At 38.6% G+C, this 25,872-nt stretch overlaps 1 protein-coding gene across 4 annotated transcripts in view; it reads left to right on the top strand.

Moving 5' to 3' along the window:
* The window catches only part of ASTN2 (astrotactin 2), a 1,286,255-nt gene that overhangs the window by 1,066,474 nt on the left and 193,909 nt on the right, over nt 1-25,872 (top strand). For all 4 annotated transcript variants that reach the window (XM_060200048.1, XM_007521936.3, XM_060200047.1 and 1 more), the window contains 2 exons: nt 5,170-5,303; nt 7,001-7,149. In XM_060200048.1, the coding sequence (XP_060056031.1) occupies nt 5,170-5,303; nt 7,001-7,149 (283 nt within the window). The remainder of the gene's footprint in view (nt 1-5,169; nt 5,304-7,000; nt 7,150-25,872) is intronic.

Raw genomic sequence — 25,872 nt, 5'->3', positions numbered from 1 at the left:
TAATCTTATATGGGGTATTTATTTAAAATTTAGGATTTCTCGGTCATATTAGAAATTTTAGAGTTGGCAGGTCCCCTTCCTTTGTATTCTCATAGGCTCCTTTGTATATTACTTCATAGCATTTGAGACTTGTTAATGTGTTTGTGTGTGTCTTCACCATTAAAGTATGAATTCTTTGAAGTTAGTGACTGGATGTTGTTCATATTCTTTCTCACCGTTTAGAAGTTCTACCAATGTTTATTGAATTTAATCAGACCTTTAGAAATTCATCTTTGTTGCCCTCATTTTACAGATAGAAAAATGAGGCTTTAAAGAAAGGAACAGCTTATGCAAGTTCAAATAGAAAAAGTAACAATAGCGTCAAGACTAAGTCTTAGTTTATTTTGATTGCTTAACATTTTTGTGGCTGTTTTCTCCTTCTGCCCAGCCTGGTTTGCTAGCTAATTAGCTAAAAGTTGGAAGCATTTACAAGTAGTGGAAATGGAAACCGTCTTTGTTATGAAAACCAGTGGCCATGCAAATATAGCCCTTAGCCCTTATATTAACTACAGGATTTGTTTCTTTAAGTCCCTACACTTACTCTAAAGCCAGGAGTCAACAATGGCCCTAGTGTAAGGTTTCATTTTTCTCTGAGAACACACATTCACATACACACACACACACACACACACACACACACACACACCAAGCTGAGCAGCTGAAAAGGATGTTTTGGATGAAATCTTGGCATTTATTGTCCCATTGTGACCTTGGGAAGTCAAGGGTGCCAGGAATCAGATGGACTTCAGATCAGGGCCCTATTCCACTGTGGGTCTGTACATGGGAATAGGATACTCATCTCAATAAGTAATTTTGAAGGAGAGAGAGTCGTTTTGTCAGAGTTGTTCTATCACCTCGGATAATCCAGACAGTCTTTCTAAGCCACTGTATCTGTAAAATGAATTAGATTAGATGACTTATAGAGTCCCTTGAAGTTGGAACATTCAATGATTCTCCTCCCCTGAGATTTAATTGGATTCAGGATGGAGTGTTGCAAGGACTGAAGCACAAGAAAAGGGTGATCTTGCGCTGACACAATGCTGGCTTCTGCTTTCTTGCAAAGGCTCCCTGTTTGATGTAGGCTTTTTATCAGGGTATGTTTGTGCTCTGTCCAGGGCTTGCCTGGCCATTTCACCAGTCCCCGTTCTGTTCCTGAGGGTTTGGTCAGGAGCCAGTGGCTGTGGAGACTCACAGGCAGGATTTCTTCCCAAGAGTTGCTTGGATGGTGAAATGCACAAAGTCCAGAGAGATTTCCTGTTTTGTTTTCCACCAGCTCTAGTGACTATTGATTACAAAAACCACACACATACACACACCCACACACACACCCACACACACACCCACACACACAAGCACACTCGAACACACACATAAAAACAAAAAATGCACACACAAACAAAACAAGATGTTCTTTTACCATCTGTGTCACTTTCACCCATGGCCCTGGATTTCAACATTACTGTAATTAAGCCTTTAGTGCTGGCTGGAGATGTTACAGAATCTGAAGCCAGGAGCAGTTGTGCACGTTAATTTCAGCAAGAGGGAACTTACAAATGGGAGGTAGAAAAAGGTCTGTCAGTCAGCATGACCTCATGCCTTCCCACTTGGTTTCTGTCCTCATGAGAGTGCCTCCTCTCATACTGCTAGGCAAATAGACATTTGTTCCAGGAGAGGTTCTAACAGGTAATAAGAACAGGGCTATTATTGTGTAGCAGGCCTTGACCCACATGTTTTTCATGCAAATACTGAGCAGGATATACTTACACTGGAACAATAGTGTTAGTTTAAAATTTGAATTTTACTGGGCATTTTATATGTTCAGTTTTATTTAGTGAGTTTGAGAACCTACTCAAATTCAGGGAGTGGGCATGACCCCACTTCCAGGTAAGACTGAACAGAGCAGATCCTTACTCAAGTACCTTACCTCAGATTACAGAAGTCTGGGTTGTAATACTGTCTGAATCTGTTTGTTGCTGTGTCTTCTTGGAAAAGTTCTTTTGCTGCTCTGATTCCTAGTTCTTTCACCTCCCAATGAGTTTCATAATATCTTGATCTCCTTAGTGTTCTGAGGATTAAAATTTTAATGTCCTTAATTCACTTATACAGGGTACTTTGAGATTTCATGAGCATTAGCATTTATAACAATTCTTTTAAATAAAACCACTCTTAAATCAGGAAAAATTAGACGATGTTTTATTCCTCCCCAAGGAGGTGACAATGGTAAGAATACATGGCAGGGGTGGGAGTGGAGGTGCTGAGTAGTGGCACAAGTTGCCTGGGTTCAAGACCCAAGTACTCAGTCCCCACCTATGGAAGTTTCAAAAGCAGTAGAGCAGGCTGCAGATGTTATTCCTTCTTTCACATTTCTCTTGCCCTCTTTGTCCTTGTTTCTCTCTTTTTTTATTTTAATAAAAAGAAAGAAAGAAAGAAAGAAAGAAAGAAAGAAAGAAAGGAAGGAAGAAAGAAAGGAGGAGAGGAGAGAAAGAAAAAGGCTGCTGGGTGCAGGGAAGTTGTTGTACAGGCACCAAGCCCCAAAGATAATTCTGTTATATATAAACACACACACACACACACACACACACACACACACACACACACACACACACACACACAGAATATATGTTAGTAAAAATTAAAGCCTGTGCTACAGAGACTTTGGAGAAACTTGATGAATGTTTATATAATAACATCCTGAGTACACATGTTCTTCTAGGTTTGTGCTCTGTGAAGCTAAGCAGGCAGATGCTATCTCCATTTCATAGGAACATGAAGCACTTGACAAGTCCTTTGAACTATGTAGAATAGGGAGAAGTGACCACTGACTAATCTAGTGACCTCAGTCATAGGCAAATGTAAGGATTTCATTTAAAATTACGTAGAGGGACTGACTGGTGACGTACTTGGTATAGTGCACATGTTACCATGCAAGGTGACATGGGTTTGAGTCTTGGGCCATCATATGGGAGTGATTTGGGGGAGGAAAGCTTTACAAGTGATGGAGTGGTACTGTAGTATCTCCCCTTCTCTCTCTGCCTGTCTGTTTTCCTCTCTCTAACCCTCACCATTTGTTAAAAAGGAAAAAAAAAAAGCTGCTGGGAGCAGTGGAAACATATAGGTACTGAGTCCCTGTGATATCACTTGTGACATAGATTAAATTAAATTAAATTAAATGCACCAACAATAAAAAAAAAGAATTCACATACATTATGTTACATGGCAAAGGAATAAGAGATCAGTAGCCTGTGGAATCCCTAAAATTGAAAAAGAGCTGTCAAAAATTAGTAATTCCTTGTGCAAATTAGGACTCCCTAGTACTTTGACATGTCAATGTAAATGCAGAGACTAAAGCATGAAGCGTACCTAAGCTTAAATCTAATGACTAGTTTGTCAGTACCTGCTCAACTTTTCAGTAAATAGTGACTGAATAACTGCGACTTGGCCAGTGAAAATGGTTTTGTGACTATAGGACAGCTCATATCCTTGGTGGGATTACAGTTTGTTCAGTGAAACAAAGACAGATAAGTGGATATGATGGTATTTGTGGTCTAGTGTGTTGTAGGGTACAAAAGAGGAGCACAGTCCAAATCTCAGGAAAACCAGGATAGGATTCATAGAGAGGAATGTTGCTTTTGAGACCAAGAGTGGGAAATGGAATACAAATGAAGGGGGGTATAGGGGGAACATATTCCAGCAGAGGACATTATATGTTTTTAAACCTTACAATAAAGCACTTTGCAATTTAATGTAACATCATTCAGAATAAGGATCAGCAGATTGTGGTCCTTGGACCAAATCTAGCCTACTGCCTGTCACTACAAATAAAGTTTTGTTGAAACACAATCAAATTATTCAAATAATTTGATTATTAATCAAATAATATTCAAAGTATCTTCTATGATGCTATAGTTTTAGAAAGACAAAAGTTAAGTAATTGTGGTAGACACTGCCTGCCTGTAAAGCCAAGAGTAATTACAATGAAAACTTGGCCCTTTGCAGAAATACTTTGCTTTCTTATTATTTATGCCTATTTTTTTCTGAAATAATTATATAATTTTTATTTGTATTCACCTAAAATTGGAAACAACCCAGATACCCATCAATGAGTGATAAAAATACCAATTTGTACCATGGGGTATTACTTTGTAGGCAAAATGAAGGAAACTGGAGGTATACAAAATAACATGGTGGGCCTCCCAGAATATATTTTTTTAAATAACTGCAATAATAAAAAAAAAAGGGCAACAAAAATGAATAAAATAAATAAATATTAAAAAATAGCCTCCTTGGTCTAGCTAAAGCTAGTCTTTCTTTTTAAAAAAATTTTAATTTCTTTATATTGCGGAATTAATGTTTTACATTCGACAGTAAATACAATAGTTCGTATGTGCATAACATTTCCCAGTTTTTCACATAACAATACAACCCCCACTAGGTCCTCTGTAATCCTTTTGGGATCCGTATTCGCCCCCCACCCAACCACCCACCCTAGAGTCTTTTACTTTGGTGCAATACACCAATTCCAATTCAGGTTCTACTTGTGTTTTCTCTTCTGATCTTCTGCCTGAGAGTGAGATCATCCCATATTCATCCTTCTGTTTCTGACTTATTTCACTTAACATGCATTTTCAAGGTCCATCCAAGATTATCTGAAAACGGTGAAGTCACCATTTTTAATAGCTGAGTAGTGTATATATACCACAACTTGCTCAGCCACTCATCTGTTGTTGAACACCTGGGTTGCTTCCAGGTTTTTATGCCCATTTCTTATTTAGACATAGATACACATTCACTTTTGATGGAGATGCTATCAGCTGTATCAGGGTGGTTGATAGCATGCAAGTCCTTAGTCCCCACTGGTGGAGGGTGGGATAAGGATGTTGAAGGATGAGTAGGGAAGCAGTGCTTCATCATCTCTCTCTCTTTCTAGCTCTCTGTCTGTCTCTCTCCTTTTTCTCTTCCTCCAAAATAAAGGAAGGGAGAAAAAGAGAGAAAGGAAATAAAGAAAGAAAGAAAAGAAGAGGTTTAGGCACCTAGGTTGTTTTTACCTGCTACCATTATGGATGCTGGCACCTTCACTTTGAATGTCTCTACCACTCTCATTATCATTTCTTCTGTTTTCCCTTGTTCCAGGCCTTCAAGAATGCGTTGATGAGCTCCTACTGGTGCTCTGGGAAAGGGGATGTGATCGATGACTGGTGCAGGTGTGACCTCAGCGCTTTTGATGCCAGTGGGCTCCCCAATTGCAGCCCACTCCCTCAGCCGGTGTACGTATGTATAGCCCCTCTTCTTTTGACCATCCTTTCCATGGACTCATACTTCTGTTCTTTCAGTCCAGGTCATGACTGGTTCCTATTTCTAAGATGCATAAGTAGATGATGGAAGATTCCGTGGTCAATCTTCTTTGAGAGAGAAGCTTTGGCAGGACTAAAACATGGTTCATGGATAAACTGTGCACTATTTTAATAAGACCTCTTAGTCCAGCACTCATCTACTCAGTAAAGGTGTCTTGAGCACCAACTACTGATTTGTCAATTTCTGTGCTTTCTACTTTACTGAGAAAATGAAAACAACTTTCTCTAAAGAAAATTCATTTTATTCATTAATTTAATAAATTTTTTTGTTTGTACTGTTCTGTCAGTTGATATTTCATTTTTTTCTTGTATTTATCTGTGGTTCTGGGTGTTGAACTCAGGGTTTAATGCAGGCAGGGCATGTACTTTACTGCCAAATCTCGGACCCCAGCAAACAATTTTCAAACACCTACTATATGTTAGACACTGAAAAACTGGTCAAATGTCCAACAAGATAGGCACAACCTGTATACTTAGGAGGAATAACAATTAAATTGGTTGTGGGAGGTCAAAGGGGAAATGGGAATGTATGACCTAGTTAAAAATGTAAGGAGAAATATGAAAAACAAGCAGAGGCATTTATAGAAAGAACAATATGCTAGTGATGCTAGTGTCGGGAAAGTGTAGGAGAAATGATGCTGCTAGTGTCAGGAAAGTGTAGGAGAAATAAGGAAGACACTCACAAGAGACTTGAATTAGAGTAGAAGTTAGTCAGACATTAGATGGCAGTAATCCAGTTTCAGAAAAAGAAAGAAAAAGGGCTTGTGTTTAAGCTCTGATACTGGAAATTCACCATCTGAGAGAGTAAAGGAAGGTTATTATGACTGAAAGAGTATGATGAAGGAAGAGAGTAGTGTAGGTAGAACAGGAAAGCTGGGAGGGAGCCAATAGAGGGAGCCAGAATTCAATAATATCTACTTTGGCGAGAGATTTACATTGTAAAATATTATCAAAGAGAGTGGTACAGGAAAGAGAAAAAATCTGGACAGGAGAATTTACTGTCATGGTATTGTCTCCAATTTACTGGGTGACTTGGTGCAAATCATTTCTTTTTTTCTGCTTCTTATTTTCCCCATCTGTGAAATGAGCAAATGCACATCACCTTCTCTCAAGAGCCTGACAGTTGGAACCTATACTCATGTTGCTATTTCTTGCTTTATCAGAGAAATCCCCATGATTCCAACCCCTCTGTGAGGGAGTATTGATTTAAAAACATTAAAGAGTTTTCTTCTGTGATGAAGCGCTGAAAGGAATGGCAGAAAAAAGTTTCAAGTGTTTGAGGGCACAATAAACAATGACGCTTCACTGAGGGTACAGTTTAAATATAAGGAATGCTAATAGACTTCCTCTGAGAAAATATTATTGTGCTTAGATTAATTTACTGGAGCTCACCTTGATCCTGAGTGGCAGCTTTTTTTTTTTTTAACCTACATTTAATGGACAGGAAAATAGGTGGAATAAATTGTCTAAATCCATACAAAGGGTTGGTGGTGGGTTGAATTGGGATTTGAGCCTAGACTGACTCCTCTGCTTTCAGTCCTGACACATGCAAGCTCTTTGAGGGTCTAGCCAATGCTAACTTGAAAACAAACTTTCAACCCCCTTCTTAGGCTGCGACTTTCCCCGACAGTGGAGCCCTCCAGCACTGTGGTCTCCTTGGAGTGGGTGGATGTTCAGCCAGCTATTGGAACCAAAGTCTCTGACTATATTCTCCAACATAAGAAGGTGGATGAATACACAGACACAGACCTGTACACAGGTAAGCTTCAAGTCTCATGACTTCCTGTTTTGTTAGGGGAAGTTTGTCAGAGCAAGGAAATTGGGATTTTTCTAATTTTGTCCAGTATGTAGTGTGCAAATCAGATAATACTTTATCTTTGACATAATGATCTTTGGTATTGCGTGTGTTTCAGAGAGCCAGTCCATATGATGTATGCTTTGTAATTTGCCAACAAAAGCTTGTCTATGCTATGCTATTCTGTCTGTATTCTAGAATTTATAGTGATGTCATTTAATTAATTAATTGTCACTAGGGCTCCAAGAATCTGAGTCAACACTTTTTAGATAAAAAGAGAATGATACACATATAAAGACACTAACTATAGCACTGAAGCTGCCTCTCCCTCACCCCCTTGTTACACTGAGTGCTGGGACTCAAACCTCAGTCACATGAATAGCAAAGAAAACATGCTTCCAAGTGATATCAGGCTATTCTCTTATTCTTGATAGTGATCATTTGTCTCATCTTCCTTTTGCCTAATGAATCCTGTTACAGGATCATGAAATTTATTAATCTTCTCTAAGAAACAGTTTCTGTTTTACTAGTTTTCTCATTGTCCACTATTTCATCTGTTTTTGTTTTCATCTTTGTTATTTCATTTCTTTGGGTTTTGTTTTCTTCTCTTTTCTTTCCTCTGTATTTTGCAGTAGTAGCTAAAGTTATGGATTTGTTTCTTGTGTTGCAATCAACCCCCTTAATTCCAACTTAAATGGCTTATCACAGGCTTTGATGAATCCTAGTTCCATGATGTTTGTAATACTTTTCTAATTTCCCTGTTCTTTCCTGTTAGACCCATGAATTATGCAAAATAGTGCTATTTAGTTTCTAAATACTGGAAAACTTTTCAGACATTTTTCTGTTACTGATTTTAATTTGATTCTGCTGTATCAGATAATATACTTTTTATAAACTTAATTATTTTAAATTAATTCAGAATGGCTTTTGCCCTGTTAATTTGTTGTGATTACCTTAAAATAGTGGATATATTTTAATTTATGGGTACCAGTTAGATCACATTTTGTTGTTCAAGTGTTTTAAAGATTTCCTGATGTTTGTCTTATGTCAGTAATTTAGGAGATGGCATAGAAACCTTTACACCTCAGTGTGGACTTTTAATTTTTTTTTTTAAAGGAGACATTAACAAAACCATAGGATATGAGGGATACAACTCCACACAATTCCCACCACCAGATCTCCATATCCCATCCCCTCCCCTGATAGGTTTCCTATTCTTTATCCTTCTGGGAGTATGGACCCAAGGTCATTGTGGGATGCAGAAGGTAGAAGGTCTGGCTTCTATAATTGCTTCCCTGCTGAATATGGGCTTTGACTGATCCATCCATACTCCCATCCTGCCTCTCTCTTTCCCTAATAGGGTGAGGCTCTGGGGAAGCAGAGCTACAGGACACATTGGTAGGGTTGTCTGTATAGGAAAGTCTGGTCAGCAGCATGCTAGCATCTGGAACCTGGTGGTTGAAAAGAGAGGTAACATACAAAGGCAACAAATTGTTTAACAATCATGGGCCTTAAGGCTGGAATAATGCACATTAAGTGTTGGAGGGGTCCTCCATTTTGTAGATAGCTAGTAGGCATATTTTAGTTATATTTCAAAGGGTCTGTAGCTATACTAGTTTTTTTTTTTTCTCTGAGCCTGAAATCTGATATACAGGTGGATCCAAGATATTGTCTGGGGAAGTGATGTCATGCCTGGAAAAGGGATAGAAAGCTGGATCAGGGAAAAGGGTAGCTCCCTAATATGGGGAAGGGGTATAAATATTGTTAACTGTAAAACCCATCAATTTGATTTGGTCTGGGGCCCATATTCAGCTTAGGAGCCTCTGCATCCCTGTAGATGTGAGCTCACACTCTGTGGTCATGAGTAGGAACATTCCAAGATGCTCCGATATTAACCCATCTTTCTCAGTGTAGCATAATGTATGTTGTCCAGTCTCTCTTCTGAGGATGGAACATTCTCTATCTTTGTTGATCCAAGTTGAGGCCAAGGTCCTATAAGGGACCCACAAAGGGGTATTTTTTGTTGTTCCTGATAGAGATGACCTGTAATAGTGGAGAGAGGGATTTATTTGAGGTCTAGGCCCATCATGTCTGTTTGGGAATCTCAGGACTCCTAGACTAGAGCCTTAGCTGATGGGGTGGCCTGATAGTGACTAAAGAGTCATCATTAAAGTATGTCAGTTTCTTGCCCTTATTCAACTTTAGCAGTCCTTGCTTTGCTGAGGTTAGCTTTGGAGTGAAAGAGAGACCTGTAATAGGAAGTAGGTGAGGAGGGTATCTAAGTCTAATTAGATACTATTTCATTAGGAACTTTATACTGACTCACTGCAGACTACTTTGTACTTTTGCTTTCAGGTATATATTTTGCCCTGGTTTATGGATATGTGTAATCATATGTTCTATCACATGGGACCTGGTCTATATCTAGGTTTTGGGACTTTCCATGACACGAATAATGAAGCTATAGGGTTGTCATTCCATACTTTATGTCTCTGGACACAGTCTGAAGTGAAGCATACTGAGATAGTACTCATTGCATTGATTAGGTTTGGATATGTGGATGCAATATTATTTATTATGAATTGAGAGAAGCATGCAGGAAAGTGAGCCCCACCCTAGAGGTTACAGGACTGGGGGAAATATAGGCTCTATAGTGGAAATGTGAGGTTCCTGCTGTCTTAGGGTTCAAGAAGACAACAGATAGTTATTGTTATAATCATATTATTTGGCAACTGGGTTAGCTTTGAAAAATCCCTTTGTTAGATTTGATGTATAATACCCAACATCACCATAATTTATGTCCTTTTACATTATTTATATATAGCTGTGCCACCAGTTGCTTCTGTTCTCCCTGGTCTAAGCTTTTGAGAGAGTTGCCATATCAAAGATATAGCCTATGTATTAAAAAGACACAATCTGTGCTTTAAAAAGTTTGAGACATACAATCAAATTTTCACTTCTCATATTAGTTAGTGATTTATATGACTACAAATTAATAGGAGTGTACATAATCACCATTCCCACCACTAAAAGACTATGTCCCATCCCACCTCCCACCCCAGCCCTGCCCTGGGAAGCTGAATATCCACCCCCACCCTCACCCCTTGGTTTTTACTTTGGTGCCCTACTCCAGATTTAGTCAAACCCTGATTTTAGTTTCCCTTTCTGTTCTTCTTTCTCAACTTCTGTTGATGAGTGGGATCATCCCATACTCATCTTTATCTTTCTGACTTAGCTCACTTAACATAATTCCTTCTAGCTCCATCCAAGGTGAGTCAGAGAATGTGGGTTCATTGTTCTTAATAGTAGCATAGTATTCCATTATGTTTATATACCACAACTTTCTCAGCCACTCTTCTGTTGTTGGGCACCTGAGTTGCTTCCAGGTTTTAGCTGAAATTATTATGAATTGTGATTCTATGAGCATGGATGTACAAATATCTTTTTGGTTGGGTGTTATAGAGTCCTTGGGGTATATCCCCAAGAGAGGAATTACTGGACCAAATGGAAGGTCCATTTCTAGCCTTATGAGAGTTCTCCAGACTGCTCTCCACAGAGATTGGACCAATGTATATTCCCACCATCAGTGCAGAAGGGTTCTTTGTCCCTACATCCAGCATTTGTTGCTGCTGTCCTTTTTGATGTATGTCATTCTCTCAGGGGTGAGGTGGTATCTCAATGTTGTCTTTATTTGCAGTTCACTGACAACCTGTAGCAATTTTTCATGTGTTTGTTAGCCTTTTGGATCTCTTCTGTAGGGAATGTTCTGTTTATATCCTCTGCCCATTTTTAAATGGGGTCATTTGCTTTTCTGTTGCTAAGTTTGCTGAGCTCTTTGTATATTTTGATTAATAGTTTCTTGTCTGATATATGGCATGTAAAGATCTTCTCCCATTCCGTGAGGGGGTCTCTTTGTGATAGTTTCTTCGGCTGTGTATAAGCTTTTCAATTTGATGTAGTCCCATTGATTTGTTTCTGATTTAGTTTTTCTTGCAACTGGGTTTGTATCATCAAAGATGTCCTTGAGGTTTAGGAAGTGTTCCATCAATGTTATCCTCTAAGTATTTGATAGTTTCTGGTCTAACATCCATGTCCTTGATCCATTTGGAGTAGACTTTTGTTACTGGTGAGATAAGGTGGTTCAGTTTCATTCTTCTGCATGTTTCAATCCAGTTTTCCAGCACCATTTATTGAAAAGAGCTTCTCTCCTCCATTTAATACTTTGAACACCTTTATCAAAGATTAGATGTCATTGTGTGTGGGGGTTTAGTTCTGGGCTTTCAATTCTGTTCCACTGGTCTGTGTGCCTATTTTTGTTCCAGTACCAGGCTGTTTTGATGATGATGGCCTTATAATATAGTTTGAGATCTGGGATTGTGATGCCTCCATTTCTGTTTCTTTTCCTCAAGCTTGTTTTGGCAATTCTAGATGTTTTCTGGTTCCAGATAAATGATTGCAGTTCTTGTTCTATTGTCTTAAAGAAGCTTGGTGGAAGGTGATGGGTATTGTGTTAAATTTGTATATGGCTCTGGGGGGAATATTCATTTTGATTATATTAATTCTTCCAATCCTTGAGCATGGGATGTCTTTCAATTTCTTGGTATTATTTTCTATTTCCTTAAATAGTGACTCATAGTTTTCAGTATACAAGTCTTTCACTTCTTTGGTCAGTTTTATTCTTAGGTATTTTATTGATTTTGCTGAAACCATGAATGGCAGTGATTTCTGGATATCTTCTTCTTCAGATTTAGTGTTTGCATAAAGAAATGACACTGATTTTTTGTACATTGATTTTGTAGCTTGATACCTTGCTTATTGCCTAGTAATGTTCAGTAATTTTCTGTGGGATTCTTTAGGTTTTTCTATGTCTACTATCATATCATCTGCAAATAGTGGGAGCTTAACTTCTTCCCTCCCGACCTGTATTCCTTTGATTTCTTTTTCTTGCCTGATTGCTATGGCAAGAACTTCCAATACTATGTTGAAGGGTAATGGTGATAATGGACATCCCTGTCTAGTCCCCAATCTGAGGGGGAATGCTTTCAGCTTCTGTCCATTGAGTATGATGTTGGCTGGAGGTTTGCTATATATAGACTCCACTATCTTGAGGAATTTCCCATCTATTCTCATTTTTTTGTAGTGTTTTGAGCATGGATGGGTGTTGGATTTTGTCAAAGGCTTTCTCTGCATCTAGTGAGATAATTATGTTGTGTTTGGTATTGCTTTTATTGATGTGGTGAATGAAATTGATTGACTTACATATGTTGAACCAGCCTTGCATTCCTGGGATAAATCCCACTTGGTCGTGATGAACAATCTTTTTGATATCCTGCTGTATCTTGTTGGCCAGTATCTTGTTGAATATTTTGGCATCAATGTTCATCAGAGATATTGGTCTGTAGTTTTCCTTTTTTTGTTGTGTTCCTATCTGCTTTTGGTATCAGTGTGATGTTGGCTTTATGAAAGGTAGAAGGGATTGTTCCTGTTTCTTTGATCTTGTGGAAGAGCATTAGAAGTATAGGTATTAACTGTTTCCTGAAGGTTTTGTAGAATTCATTTGTAAAGCCATCTGGTCCAGGACTTTTGTTGTTGGGAAGATTCTCAATAACTGTTTCGATTTCTTTGACTATGATTGGTGCATTTCAGTTTTGTAGTTCTTCTTGGTTCAGTTTTGGAAGGGTATATGTTTCCAGGAATTCTTCTATTTCTTCCATATTCTCTAGTTTGTTGGCGTATACTTCTTCATAGAGGTCTCACATGATTTTCTGGATTTTTGTGGTGTCAGTTGTGATATCTCCTCTATCATTTACAATTATTTTTATTTGGGTATTATCCCTTTATTTATTTTTTTTAGTGAGTCTGGTTAGGGGTTTGTCAATCTTGTTTAATTTTTCAAAGAACCATATTTGGTTTCATTGATCTTTTGTATGGTTCTCTTATTTTCAATGTTGTTTATTTCTGCTCTAATTTTAGTGATTTCTGTCCTTCTGGTTGCTTTAGGGTCACTTTCTTATTCTTCCTCTAAGTTCTTAAGGTTGTATATTTTAGCCTTTTCTTGTTCTTTAATATGTGATGGTATGGCTATGAGTTTCCCTCTCAGTACTGCTTTAGCTGTCTGTCAAATATTTTGATAACTTGTGTCTTCATTTTCATTTGTTTCCAGAAACATTTGAATTTCTTGCTTGAGTGCCACTCTGACTCAGTGGTTCTTAAGCAGTATGCTGTTGAGTTTCCAAATTCTGTGACTTTTAGTAATTTTTTGTTTGTTTATGAATGTTAGCTTTACTCCACTGTGGTCTGAGAAGATACATGGGATGATTTCAATGCTCTTGAATGTGTTGATACGGTCTTTGTGGCCTAAAATGTGGTCTATCCTTGAAGATGTGCTGTGTGGATTTAAAAAGAATGTGTATTCCAGTGTTTTGGGGTGAAGGACTTGAAAATGTTCTGGAGGTCTAGTCTGTCCATATCTTCATTTAATTCTTTTATTTCTTTGTTGTTTCTTTCTTTGTTTTCTCTAGCTCATCCTCTGTCTGGCTAATTCTATTTTCAGCTTCTGTTAATCTGCTTTCCCTTCCCTCAGTTTCTTTCTTCAGTTCAGTTATAGTATTAGCTTGTTCTGCTAGTTGGCCTTTTAGCTCAACTATTTCAGCTATCAGTTCTCTAATTACCTCGAGGTAGCTTGTATTTTCTTTGAAGCTCTCCTCTGTTGTTTCCCTAATTCTGATAGCCATTTCCTCCATAGCTATCTTCATTTCTGTGATTATTAGGTTTACTATTGCTTGCATATTTTCTTATCTATGGTTACTTCTGACTGATTTGGTGTTTCTTCTGGGCTCCTGTCCTGATTCATTGTAGTAGTAGTTTTATTTGCTCTTGATTTAACTTTTTTTATTGATTTTTTAAATTTTTCTGTTCTGTTGTTCTTCAGTTCTTGTCTTTTGAGTACAAGCCATGCTATACTAAAGACCTTTATGACTAGTGCAGTCACCAACCTCAAATATTACAACAATAGTAATTGAAGCAAGGATTGATGCAGTTCAACGAATACCATTTAGCCAAACAACACCTTCAGTCCAAGAAAAAATAGCAACCAACAAAAGAAAAAGAGTTAGGAAAAAAGTGAAAGCAAGCATAGACAATTATACAAATATACTGTCCACTATAAATGCTAGGGATAGAAAGTGGAGAAAGGGAAGTAGAGAAGACACACACATAGAGTCCACTCCAAGTCAGATTTCTTCCCCTAAATAATTCACAAGCAAGTATCAGTGGATTCAGAAAACAAAAGAAGGTGGAAGGAAGAAAAGAATTAAAAAAAAGGAAAAAAGGAACAGAAGAAAGAAAGAAAGAAGACAAAAGGGAAAAGGTTTTTTTTTTTTTTTAATTAGCTAGGAGGAGGGGAAAAGGAGAGTGGCAAGAAGAGGTAGAGAGAAACAAGTTCTTCTCACAGTGGATAGGACACACAGTCACCTAACAATGGATAAAACAACAATGGTTAATTTTGGTCAACCTGAATAAAATAATATAAAATAAAATATAGCAGAAAACCCCTAACAGTCAGTCTGCACCTTGGACTGCTAGATTGGCTGCAGGCAGCCTGAGCAAAGACAGCCAATTGCAAGATGTATCCAAAAAAGGGCCAACAACAACAACAACAACAACAACAAAAATCCGCCAGGTAGTCTTTCCTAGGCAGGGATGAGATTCTGGTTGGTCAGGTATTTTGTCACTCAAATAGAGTTCCAGCCAGAGAGAGAGAGAGAGAGAGAGAGAGAGAGAGAGAAGTTAAAGGAAGAGACTTGGAATGACATCCCCGGTGAGCCAGGAATCTTGGTAAAGAAAATAGCTCGGCAGGGAGCCTGCTAGGAGCTGTGCTGCCTCTGCAGGCTGGTACTGTGGTGGGGTGGGGTGACCTCAGAAATAATCAAAGGATTTTCCTTTGTCCCCCTGACCTCCATTTGTCAGCCTAACAGGACGTTATGGGACTATATTTTGGTTCACTCTGACCAGCCCTTGTTCACCCTCCTACAGACAGCCCAGTATCCAACCCTATCCAGCGGATCCTGGGTTATAAGTTGCTGCCTCTTGGAGCTCAAGGCAGCTGCAGCTCCAAAGTCATCATCTTGGCTCTGCCCCAGTGTGGAATTTTTATGTCTTTAATTGAAGTTTTATTTCATGTATTTGAAACTATATTTAAGTGCACAAACATTTAAAATTTTAACAAACCCTTGATTAACTGATCCCTTTCACCACCATGTAATGGATATTTATTGAGATATGTGGTGGTTGACCCCTCATTAAAATAAAGTATTTTTTTAAATATTGAGAAAAAAAGAAAGAAATGAGGGCCTCAAGACAGGTTTCACTGCTGAGCCACTTTGCTGTTGCCCCACTATATACTTAAACACATGGAGTAAGTCACACATAAATGATCTCATTAACATTATTATTACTAGATATAGCTACATACTTGGTAAATATATTTTATTTGTTTTATTTTAATGAGAAAGATAAGAGAGAGAACAGAGAAACCAGAGCACTGCCCAGATATTGAATCATTTCTTTTGTACTTGTTTTAAACACATTTATTGTTTATTTATTTGAGCTTCTTGCATCTTTATAATATTGTTGCATTCAGAAATTTAGTGGCATGGGGCTGAATGGCCACGCAGTGGGTTAAGCACAGACACAAAGCACAAGGACCTACATAATATGGATCCATGGGGTTTGAGCCCCAGCTCCCCACCTTCAGGGGGATGTTGCTTCACAAGTGGTGAAGCAGGTCTACAGGTGTCTATCATTCTCTCCTCTTCTCTGTCTTCACCTCCTCTCTCAATTTCTCTCTGTCCTATCCATCATCAACAAGAATAACAATAATAAATATAACAAGGGTAACAAAAATGTGAAAAATGACCTCCAAGAGCAGTGGATTCCTAGTGTAGGTACTGAGCCCAAGCAATAATACTGGAGGCAGAAGAAGAAAGAAAGAAAGAAAGAAAGAAAGAAAGAAAGAAAGAAAGAAAGAAAGAAAGAAAGAAAGAAAGAAGGAAGGAAGAAGTTACTGTGGCCATATTTTTTTCTAGAGTTCTTTTCTCTGCCCACCTTTTTTTTTTCCCTTTAGTGATTCCAGTTATATGTATTTTGACCATTTGAGGTTGTTTCATTTCACTGATGTTTTTTCCATTAAAAAAATATTATGTTTCTTCAGTTCTGCAAAGTCTAATCTATTGTTTGCTCCACTTAGTAAATTTTTCATTATGGACATTGTAATACTTTGGTCCTTGTTAATATTTTCTATGCCTTCATATTTTCAGCAAATGGAATAGAATTATAATAACTCTTTTGTGGTTATTGTTTGTTAATTGTAACATTTGTGTCAGTTCTGGGTCAGTTTTAATGGATTGATTTCTCTCCTCATTATGGGTTTAATTTTCTTGTTTCTTTGCATGCCAGGTACTTTTTAAATTGAATGTCAGACATTGTAATTTTTGCCTTGTTGGGTGCTGGGTATTTCTGTATCCCTATAAATATTTTTGAACTCTGGTCTGGGACATAGTTACTTGGAAGCACTTTGACTCTTTTGGGTCTTGCTTTTAAGATTTTCTAGGCTGAAGTAGAACAACGTTTAGTCTAGGGCTAATTATTATCTACTATTAAGGCATGATCCTTCCATGTGCTCTACACAATGTCACATGGATTATGAGATTTTTCAGTGTGTCTGGTAGGCACAGGTAGTATTTCTGGTCCTTGTCTGAATAGTCCTCAGTGATGGTTACATTTCTCAGTACTCTGCTGAATATTGAAAGAAGACCATTCAAAGATCATGTCCATTTTTTCCCTCTTAGAAACTCTCTATTCCCCACTATTCTTACCGACTTTAGTTACTTTGATCTTTTCAGACTGAGGATATTGTTTTCTCAATATAAGGAATGTATAAGGCATTTCTTTTCCTATACAGTGACCTAACAACTCTCTAAAGGCAACAAATTGGGGAATTTTAGGGCTCACATAGTGTGTTTTCCATCATTTAAGATGTCTATCCTTTGTTACCTGATTTCCAGTTGTTTGGAAAATGTTCTTTTATGCTTTTCCTTTAAAAATGCACATTAATATTTCAGGAAATAAGATAAATATATCTAGCCAGAGTGGAAATACAATACTTTCTACCTCTTGATTGTCAAGGAACCAGTCCTGTGATCCAAGAGTTTTTTTTTTTATATTCTTTATAGGTAGAAAATTATACATTTTAACTCCATGGTACATGTTTTCTTGGTCATCCACATAGATATCACTGCCCCCTTTTCTCCTACTCTTCAGAAATGTTCAGCCAATGACTTATCTCTTCACCATATTTACAGGTTCTTCTCACCTATCCTTGCACCTTTCTTTTCTTTCTCCCCAGTATACATCTCTTGAACTTTTTGATTAAATTTATTTATTTTTAATTTTTATGTCATTTTATTTTATTATTAATTTTTAATATTTATTTATTTATTTCCATTTGTTGCCCTGGTTGTTTTATTGTTGTAGTTCTTATTGTTGTTGTTGGATAAACAGAGAGGAATGGAGAGAGGAGGGGAAGACAGAGTGGGGGAGAGAAAGACAGACACCTGCAGACCTGCTTCACCACTTGTGAAGTGACTCCCCTGCAGGTGGAGAGCTGGGGGCTCGAACCGGGATCCTTCACTGGTCCTTGCGCTTTGTGCCACATATACTTAACCCACTGCACTCCCTTTTATGTCATTTTTATTGGAGGTGGTTGCCAGTGCACTTGTTGATGCAAGGGTACAAATTCTCACCTTCCCATGGTAAGTGTCTGCAAAAACATTCAAGCCCTCAACTTAGGTCCATTTTCAATATCATGCACAGGATTCAACACCTTTTCCATTCCTTCCCTTTCCCTTCTTCCCCAGAGTCCTTTGCTTACCCCCAGAATTCCTTTGCTTTTGTGGTGCAATACATCACACCTTGTCCAGGTTTCTTGGATTTTTCAGTGGGCAAATGTTTTTAAGGAAGCCAGTTAGTGCCTATTATGTCTTTATTATGTAGGATTTTCCTGCAGTGCTTGACATACATAGATGTTCAACGGTCACTGAATTAAATTATTTATGGCTGGGAAAATACATGTCTTTCTATCTATGTCAGTAACTTATTGAGTGCTGTGTAGTCTTGTGAGATCATATGACATCCTAAAGTTTGAGTCCATAGTAGATAGTTTAAAATATGTCATGATATATTAGTGCTATAAATTACTTTGATTAATATCTGAAGAATAAATCTTATTTGTCTGTCTTTATGCTACATTTACCACATCTCAACCTTCTCTAAAGTGAAGTTGACCCAAACCTAAAACTTCCAGCTCACTCAGACTCTCTGGTTAAATTTTATCTGACTGATACATAGGTTTATTGAATGAATATAGGCTTTGGAAAATCTGCCACTGATTTCAATTTCCACTAATTCTCACTGAGAAATTTAAGACTAATCGACATCTTTACCAGGTCTCAGTTTTTCCATCTGTAGAACAGAAAAGATAACACTTTCTAAACTATTTTGAGGACTAAACCTAGCCCATTTCTTGGGACATAGTAGGTTCTTAAAAGTTTTCATTCCGAGAAGGAAAATAAACTGTTCAGAAGAAGAAAACAAAATCAGGTTTAAGACTTGTTTTGGTTAGAGAGTGAGGATTACTCACACATTTGACCAGGTGAGGTCAGAATAGGGAAGTGGGCTTCTTCCTTTGATCTGTCTCTGGATGTCTGCTTGCAGCCAAGTCTAGCACTGGAATTGTTTATTTATTCACATGCTCACATATACTTGTACATGGATAAACATGCATGTACATATTCTCTCTCACACACATGCATGCATGAAGGGATGCCCACAAGCACATGCACATGAATACACATTTTATGGCCTCCATGTGTTCAACACCCATTTGAACCAACTACTGAAATGCTCACTTTCCCATTCTGTTTCCTGTCTGTGCCTACCCTCTCCTAACCCCCACCCCAAGTCCCTACCCTCGGTTTGGCAAACTTTTTTTCCTTCAGAGAAACCATTGCTCCGTGGACTCTGGGACTCTGTCTGGGAAAACAAAAATAAGTAGCCTCCTGTTCCAGTTGTTTTGAGCAGAAACAAGGCTTGTTTGGGGGGTGGGGTGGGTGGCTGAATTCCCTGCACGCTAATCTGTCATCAATATTAAAAACAGACGTCTGCTTCTCCCTAGTGGCCTCATCAGAGCAATTGGCATGGGCCTCAGCCTTTTGGGCAGAGGTAGACACAGTGGGGCAGGGGGGATCTCAAGGGTAGGGAGTAAGGGGAGCTGAGGCACGAGCAGATTTAATAAATCAAAATCCCCTGTTTCACCTCCAGGGAAAAAGGCTGAGGAAGAGAAGGAACTTATCCAGAGGTTGCACACATGGTAGGTTAGTGATAGACTCAGAGTGAGCATGGAGCTCTAGTTTCTTTACCTTCTCCTCTTGCCAAGTTCAAACATCTTTCCACCAGTACATATTCCCTCTGGTGTGGTTTACTCTGGTTTAGAATAAACCAAGAGGAAAATGGAAATTAAAATATGTTGTACAGCTGTCTGTCTGGTCAAGATGGAGAAACTATCAGCCCAGTGGCATCCAGAGGGCTCTGACCTTGTAAGAAATAGAATTTTTATACTCTTCACTACTTTGCTTGCTCCCTTTTCTTTCCTTTTCTTTCCTGTTCGTCCCTTTTCTTTTCTTTTTTTCTCTTATTTTCTTTTTCTTTTTAATTGCCACCAGAGTTATTGTTGAGACTCAGTACCTGTACTCAGTACCTGGGGCCTTCCTATTTTTCATTTCTTTTTTTACAGAGGTGGAGATATAAAGAGGGGGATGGGAGTGTGAGAGAAAGAGACTCCCGCATCACTGCTCATGAAGCTTCCCCCAATGCATGTGAGGACCAGGGGCTTGAACTTGTGTCCTTACATATAGTAACAGGTTCACTCTAGCAGCTTCTGACAGCTGACTCCTGTCTGCTTCTGTGTATGGTAAATTCTGAGAAACTCAAAGTTTTGAACAGAAGGACTGGTTTAAACACTTAAGGACTGGTTTTCAACATCTTTATAAGGTTCAAAGCAATGAAGACAAGAAGGGAAAGGGTCTTATCTAACATCGTAGTCATTTATGGTAGACTCTCTCCTAGATATTATTTGACCATCTGCTGAAATTTGTTGTTCAGCTCTTAAAAGCCAGATATTTCTTTCTCACTGTGGAGTTCTCAGATTTGTCTTGTTTGGTACAGAACTGGAAGACCAGCTGGTTCTTCTGTTCCCCACATAGGCAAAAGGCCCTCTACATCATCTCTCTATGCATTCTCATGAAAAGCAACAGCATCTGGAGCTGGTCAGTGCCCCCTTTTCATCATGGCATCTGGAAGCTTCTCATGGGCCACTCACCAGCAGATCAAGCACCAGGGTCCACTCCTACCAACTCTCATATATTGCCTCTGTTTTCTTCTTTTCTCTATCCTGACATGGTCTCTCTCTCCATCTCTTCACCCCCCCCCATGTTTTTCTTCTCTTTGTGCATTTCCTCTTATTTATCTTTCTGTCTCTTCTGTTGTCATTTTAATTAATTCCATGTTAGTTTCTTCTCAGGTCTCAGCTTATCTTACTTGTATTTCTCTTCATAAGGCAGCTCTGGTGTAAGTTGTTCATGTAGACTCATCTGCCTCTTGATCAAGAATAATATCCAGAATGATCAGCAGACATCTTTATCTACTCCAAAAGTATTCTAAGTTCTCTTTCTCCTTTTTCTATTAAATCTACTTTAGAACTGAAAAGTCTTCTGCTCTCACCTCTGTTCTCTCTCTCTCTCTCTCTCTCTCTCACACACACACACATACACACACATCATACACTTATCATTGTCATTGCAATCAACATCATTATCATCCTTTCTTTAATGTTAGACTAAAGAAATTGCTTAAGTGAAGAGGAACAATAATAGAGGTAAATTTGTGAGACAAAAAAAACTCAAGCCTAGGAACAATATCCATTTCACCCAGTAGCTGACAGGACAGTGGCAGCAGTGACTGTGAGGGAATGATTACATTGGGACTGTTCATAAAATTCTGTAGGGGGTCAGGCAGTAGTTCAGCGGGTTAAGAGTATGTGGCGCCTAGTGCAAGGACCAGCGTAAGGATCCTGGTTCAAGCCCCTGGCTCCCCACCTACAGGGGAGTCTATTCACAAGTGGTGAAGTAGGTCTGCAGGTGTCCATCTTTCTCCCCCACTCTCTGTCTTCCTCTTCTGTCTCTATTTCTCTCTGTCCTATCCAACAATGCCGACATCAATAACAACAATAATAATAACTTTAACAATAGAATAACAAGGGCAACAAAAGTGAAAATAAATAATAATAATTTTTTTTTAAAAAGTTCTGTAGAAATTACTCATAGCTCATCAAACAGTATGGGCCATGACTGAGACACACTCTTGTCTGAGACATTAAAGCCCCCTTTACCTGCCAGCCTACTCTGGACCAGCTTATGGGAGATGATGTCAGTGAAGGCTGTGCCCCTCCCTCATCTAGAGTGGAAGAAGAGAGTGAGGAAAATATGTTTTACAGGGTGAGGTACAAACTATCATGACTACAAACATCTGGAACTGATATGAGGACTTCAGAAAATGTTTCTGTCCCTCCAGATGTTCTTCGAGTGAGAAGTTTCTAAAAGTCAAGGGCTTTTTGAATAGGAGGGAAAAAAATTAAAAAGTACTTGAAGAGTCTTGATTCTGTCCATTCCCCCATGAGACCCAGTCTGCCTTCTAGGTCATGATGTTCTTTACAGTTTAAAAGGCATATGTGTTCCTTCCATTAATATATATGACACTCTCACTATGGTTCAGACAATGGGAAAGTTCTGGATATGTTAAGATAACACATCAGATAAATGTTTTGCCCTCATGGAGTTTACAGTCTGAGAGAGATGCAGTTTATTCAGGAATTACCCCAGAGCATGATAGACACTGAGATAATTCAGATCCTTTAGAGGTGTAGAAAAGAACCTCTAAGTCAGACCAATGGTGTCAGTAAAAAGTACTTAGAGAAAATGAATTTTTTTTTTTTGAGACACTGGTTTCTTTCTCTGTGACTGAAGAGACTGTACTTCAGGTCTCATTTCTTCCTGCTGCCACTTGTTTCCATGTTTGCCCTCAGGTGCAATTGTGCTTTATAGGTGCTTAGAGCAATTACCTACCTGTTGCACACTCTCCAGAAACTCCTTCCTAATCAGAATGGTAGATATCTATCTTCCAAATGAGTTTTTGTCAAGACTAATCCATTTGATGACTATGAAATTCAGTAATTTCCCCAAAACTAAGTAAAATCATCTCTTATTTCAACTATAACTCATTCATTATTTCAGTTGTTGCCATCTTGTCATTGTAATAAATAAGTCTGAGTTTCTTTGGGACCGTCTGTCTAGTCATGCTATCTCACTTTCCTCTTGTTCTTCCTCATATTAAATTCATAACCAAGTTATGGTGCTTCAGTCTTTCTTTATTTCTTCCCTTGAATCTATTCCTTTATTTGTTGAATAATCACCTTATACTTAGTCTTCATAGTATCATTTTTTAATTTATTATTTATTATTTTAAACTTTATTTCATTTGATAGGACAAAGAGAAATTCAGACAGAAGAGGGGGATAGGGAGGGAGAGAGACAGAGAGACACCTGAAGACCTACTTCACCATCTGTAAAGCTTTCCCCCTGCAAGTAGGGACTAGGGGCTTGAACCCAGGTCCTTATGCACTATAATGTGTGCACTTAACCAGCACATAGTCATTTTTCATATTGATACTTTTAATACCTCTCACTTAGCAACTTTAAAGCAGATGTATACTTTAAAATAAAATTGCTGGTCATTTCCTATTTTGTACACAGAGTCTGGTATCCCATGCATATTCAATACATGCTTGATGTATAGATATTTGATGTATAGGTATCAGTTTTTATTTAAACATTTTATGAGTTCTCTATAACTCTTCCAACTAAGTGGAAAAAGTAACATGACCTACAATGTTATGAATGAATGCTTTCATCTACTTCTCTTTATTCTCTTCACATGACTAGTTTTCTTTCCTCTTTGGGTTTATACACTCAAGTCTCTGCTTAAATATCACTAATCTGGATCCTTAAAGAAGATTTGGCCCTCTCATCAATTATGTAAAGTTTTAGAACTTTATAGTTTTCATTCTGTAGCACTTGTTACAATCATGATTGCATTTGATCTTAAGAAGAGAAAGTTTTTTTAAATTTATTTTTTATTTAAGAAAGGATAAATTAACAAAACCATAGGGTAGGAGGGGTACAACTCCACACAATTCCCACCACCCAATCTCCAAATCCCATCCCCTTCCCTGATAGCTTTCCCATTCACTATCCCTCTGGGATCATGGACCCAGGGTCATTGTGGGTTGCAGAAGGTGGAAGGTCTGGCTTCTGTAATTGCTTCCCCGCTGAACATGAATATTGACTGGTCAGTCCATACTCCCAGTCTGCCTCTCTCTTTCCCTAGTAGGGTGGGTCTCTGGGGAAGCAGAGCTCCAGGACACATTGGTGGGGTCTTCAGTCCAGGGAAGCTTGGCCGGCATCCTGATGGCATCTGGCACCTGGTGGCTGAAAAGAGAATTAATATACAAAGCCAAACAAATTGTTGAGCAATCATGGACCCAAAGGTTGGAGTAGTGGAGAGGAAGTGTTGGGGGGTACTCACTGCAAACTCTAGTGTACTTCTGCTTTCAGGTATATATTTTGCAGTAGTTTATGGATACGTATGAACATGTGCTCTCTCTTACAGAACCTGGTCTATATCTAGGTTTGGGGACTTTGTTAGGTAGTGAACCACCTGGGATGGAATTAGAGAATACTATGAAAGGAAAGGTCTCACCCGAGTAATGAAGCTGAAGGGTTGTCATTCCACACGTGAAGTCTCTGGACACAGTCTGAGCTGAAGCATGTTGAGGTGGCAGTCATTGCGTTGATTAGATTGCGATCAGCAGATGCAATATTACTTGATATGTATTGGGAGAGGCATGCGGGAAAGTGGGCCCTATCCTAGAGTTCCAGAACTGGGGGAAATATAGGCTCTATAGTGGAGATGTGAGGTTCCTGCTGTCTTAGGGTTCAAAAAGACAATGGATAGTTAATGTTATCATCACATTATTTGGTAATTGGGTTAACTTTGAAAAGTCCTTTTGTTACGGTTTGCTGTATAGTATAGTACCCAGTATCTTATATAGCTGTGCTACTGGTAGCTTCTGATCTATTTGGTCTAGGCTTTTGAGAGTCCGCATATCAAATACACAGCCTATATATTAAAAAGACTCAGTCTGTGTTTTAAAAACTTTGAGACATACAATTAATTTTCCCCCTCTCATATTAATTAAATAGTGATTTATATGATTACCCTTTACTAGGAGTGTACATAAACACCGTTCCTACCACCAAAAGACTGTGTCCCATCCCACCCACCCACCCCCACCCCCTACTGGCCCAGGAAGCTGCATGTCCACCCTCCCCCTCACCACAGGGTTTTTACTTTGGTGCCCTACTTAGAAGAGAAAGTTTTTACCATTTACCTTTTCTAATAGATTGTGACTTCCTCCAAGGTAGATTCATCCTCATTTTTTTCACAATTTTTTCCAAGTCCCCACTCAATTTTTAGATAAATTATAAGTACCCAGTAGAGGCCTGAAGTATGTACTGGAAATATTGAAGTGAAGTGAACTTTGTAGGGGAGGATGAGATTAGAGATTATTCCAGGTAGAGCTTGTTTCCATCTTTTTGTCATTACTGGGAGATTAATCACTCTGGCACTACTTTTTTTATACTGAGAGATAGAGGGAAATAAGGAAAGATACTATAGCACCAAAGTTTCTGCCAGTGGACTGGGGGGTGGATTTTAAACTTGGATTGCATTCATGATAAAGTAGGCTTCTTCCCAGGTAAGTAATTTTGTCAGCCCCTTTGATTATTTGTTCATTTACTTATTCATTCATTCATTCATTCATTCACTCACTCATCTGGGCCAACTTTTTCATACAGAAAAAAGGAAAAAGACAGGGGCCTGGTGGGAGCGCAGCCAGTTAAGCACACAGAGTATGAAGTGCAAGGACCTGCAATAATATCTGTAGGAGTACACTTCATGAGTGGTGAAGCAGGTCCACAGGTGTCTATTTTCCTCTCTACCAATTTTTACCTGTCCTTATCCATTTTATTATGGTGGGGGGGGATGGCCACCAGAAGCAGGGGATTCATACTGCTGGTACTGAGCCCCAGTGATAGACCTGAAAGCAAAGAGAGAAAGAGAAACAGAGACAGAGACAGAGAGAGAGATGAGAAGGAAAGGAACGAGGAAGAAGAGGAAAAGGAGGAGGAGGGAGAGGAGGAGGAGAGGAAGGAGAAGGGAAAGAGAGAGACAGAGAAAGAAAGATTGTCTACAGTACTGAAACTTCCCCTAGTGCCATGTGGGTTAGGTGTTTGAGTATGACTCAGAACTATGGCAAAGCAATGTCTTCCTAGGTGAACTATCTCACTGTTTCTGATTTACCTTCTAATGTATTTGTAAATTAGTTGTACATCATACCTCAAATGTGACCTTATTTTCTTTCCCAAGTAGGGTGATTCTAAATATTTCTAATGTTGC

This window comes from Erinaceus europaeus, chromosome 10, assembly GCF_950295315.1.
Source record: "Erinaceus europaeus chromosome 10, mEriEur2.1, whole genome shotgun sequence".
Taxonomy (NCBI): domain Eukaryota; kingdom Metazoa; phylum Chordata; class Mammalia; order Eulipotyphla; family Erinaceidae; genus Erinaceus; species Erinaceus europaeus.
Note: the sequence above shows the minus strand (reverse complement) of the source record. Positions and strands in the feature narration are given on the sequence as shown.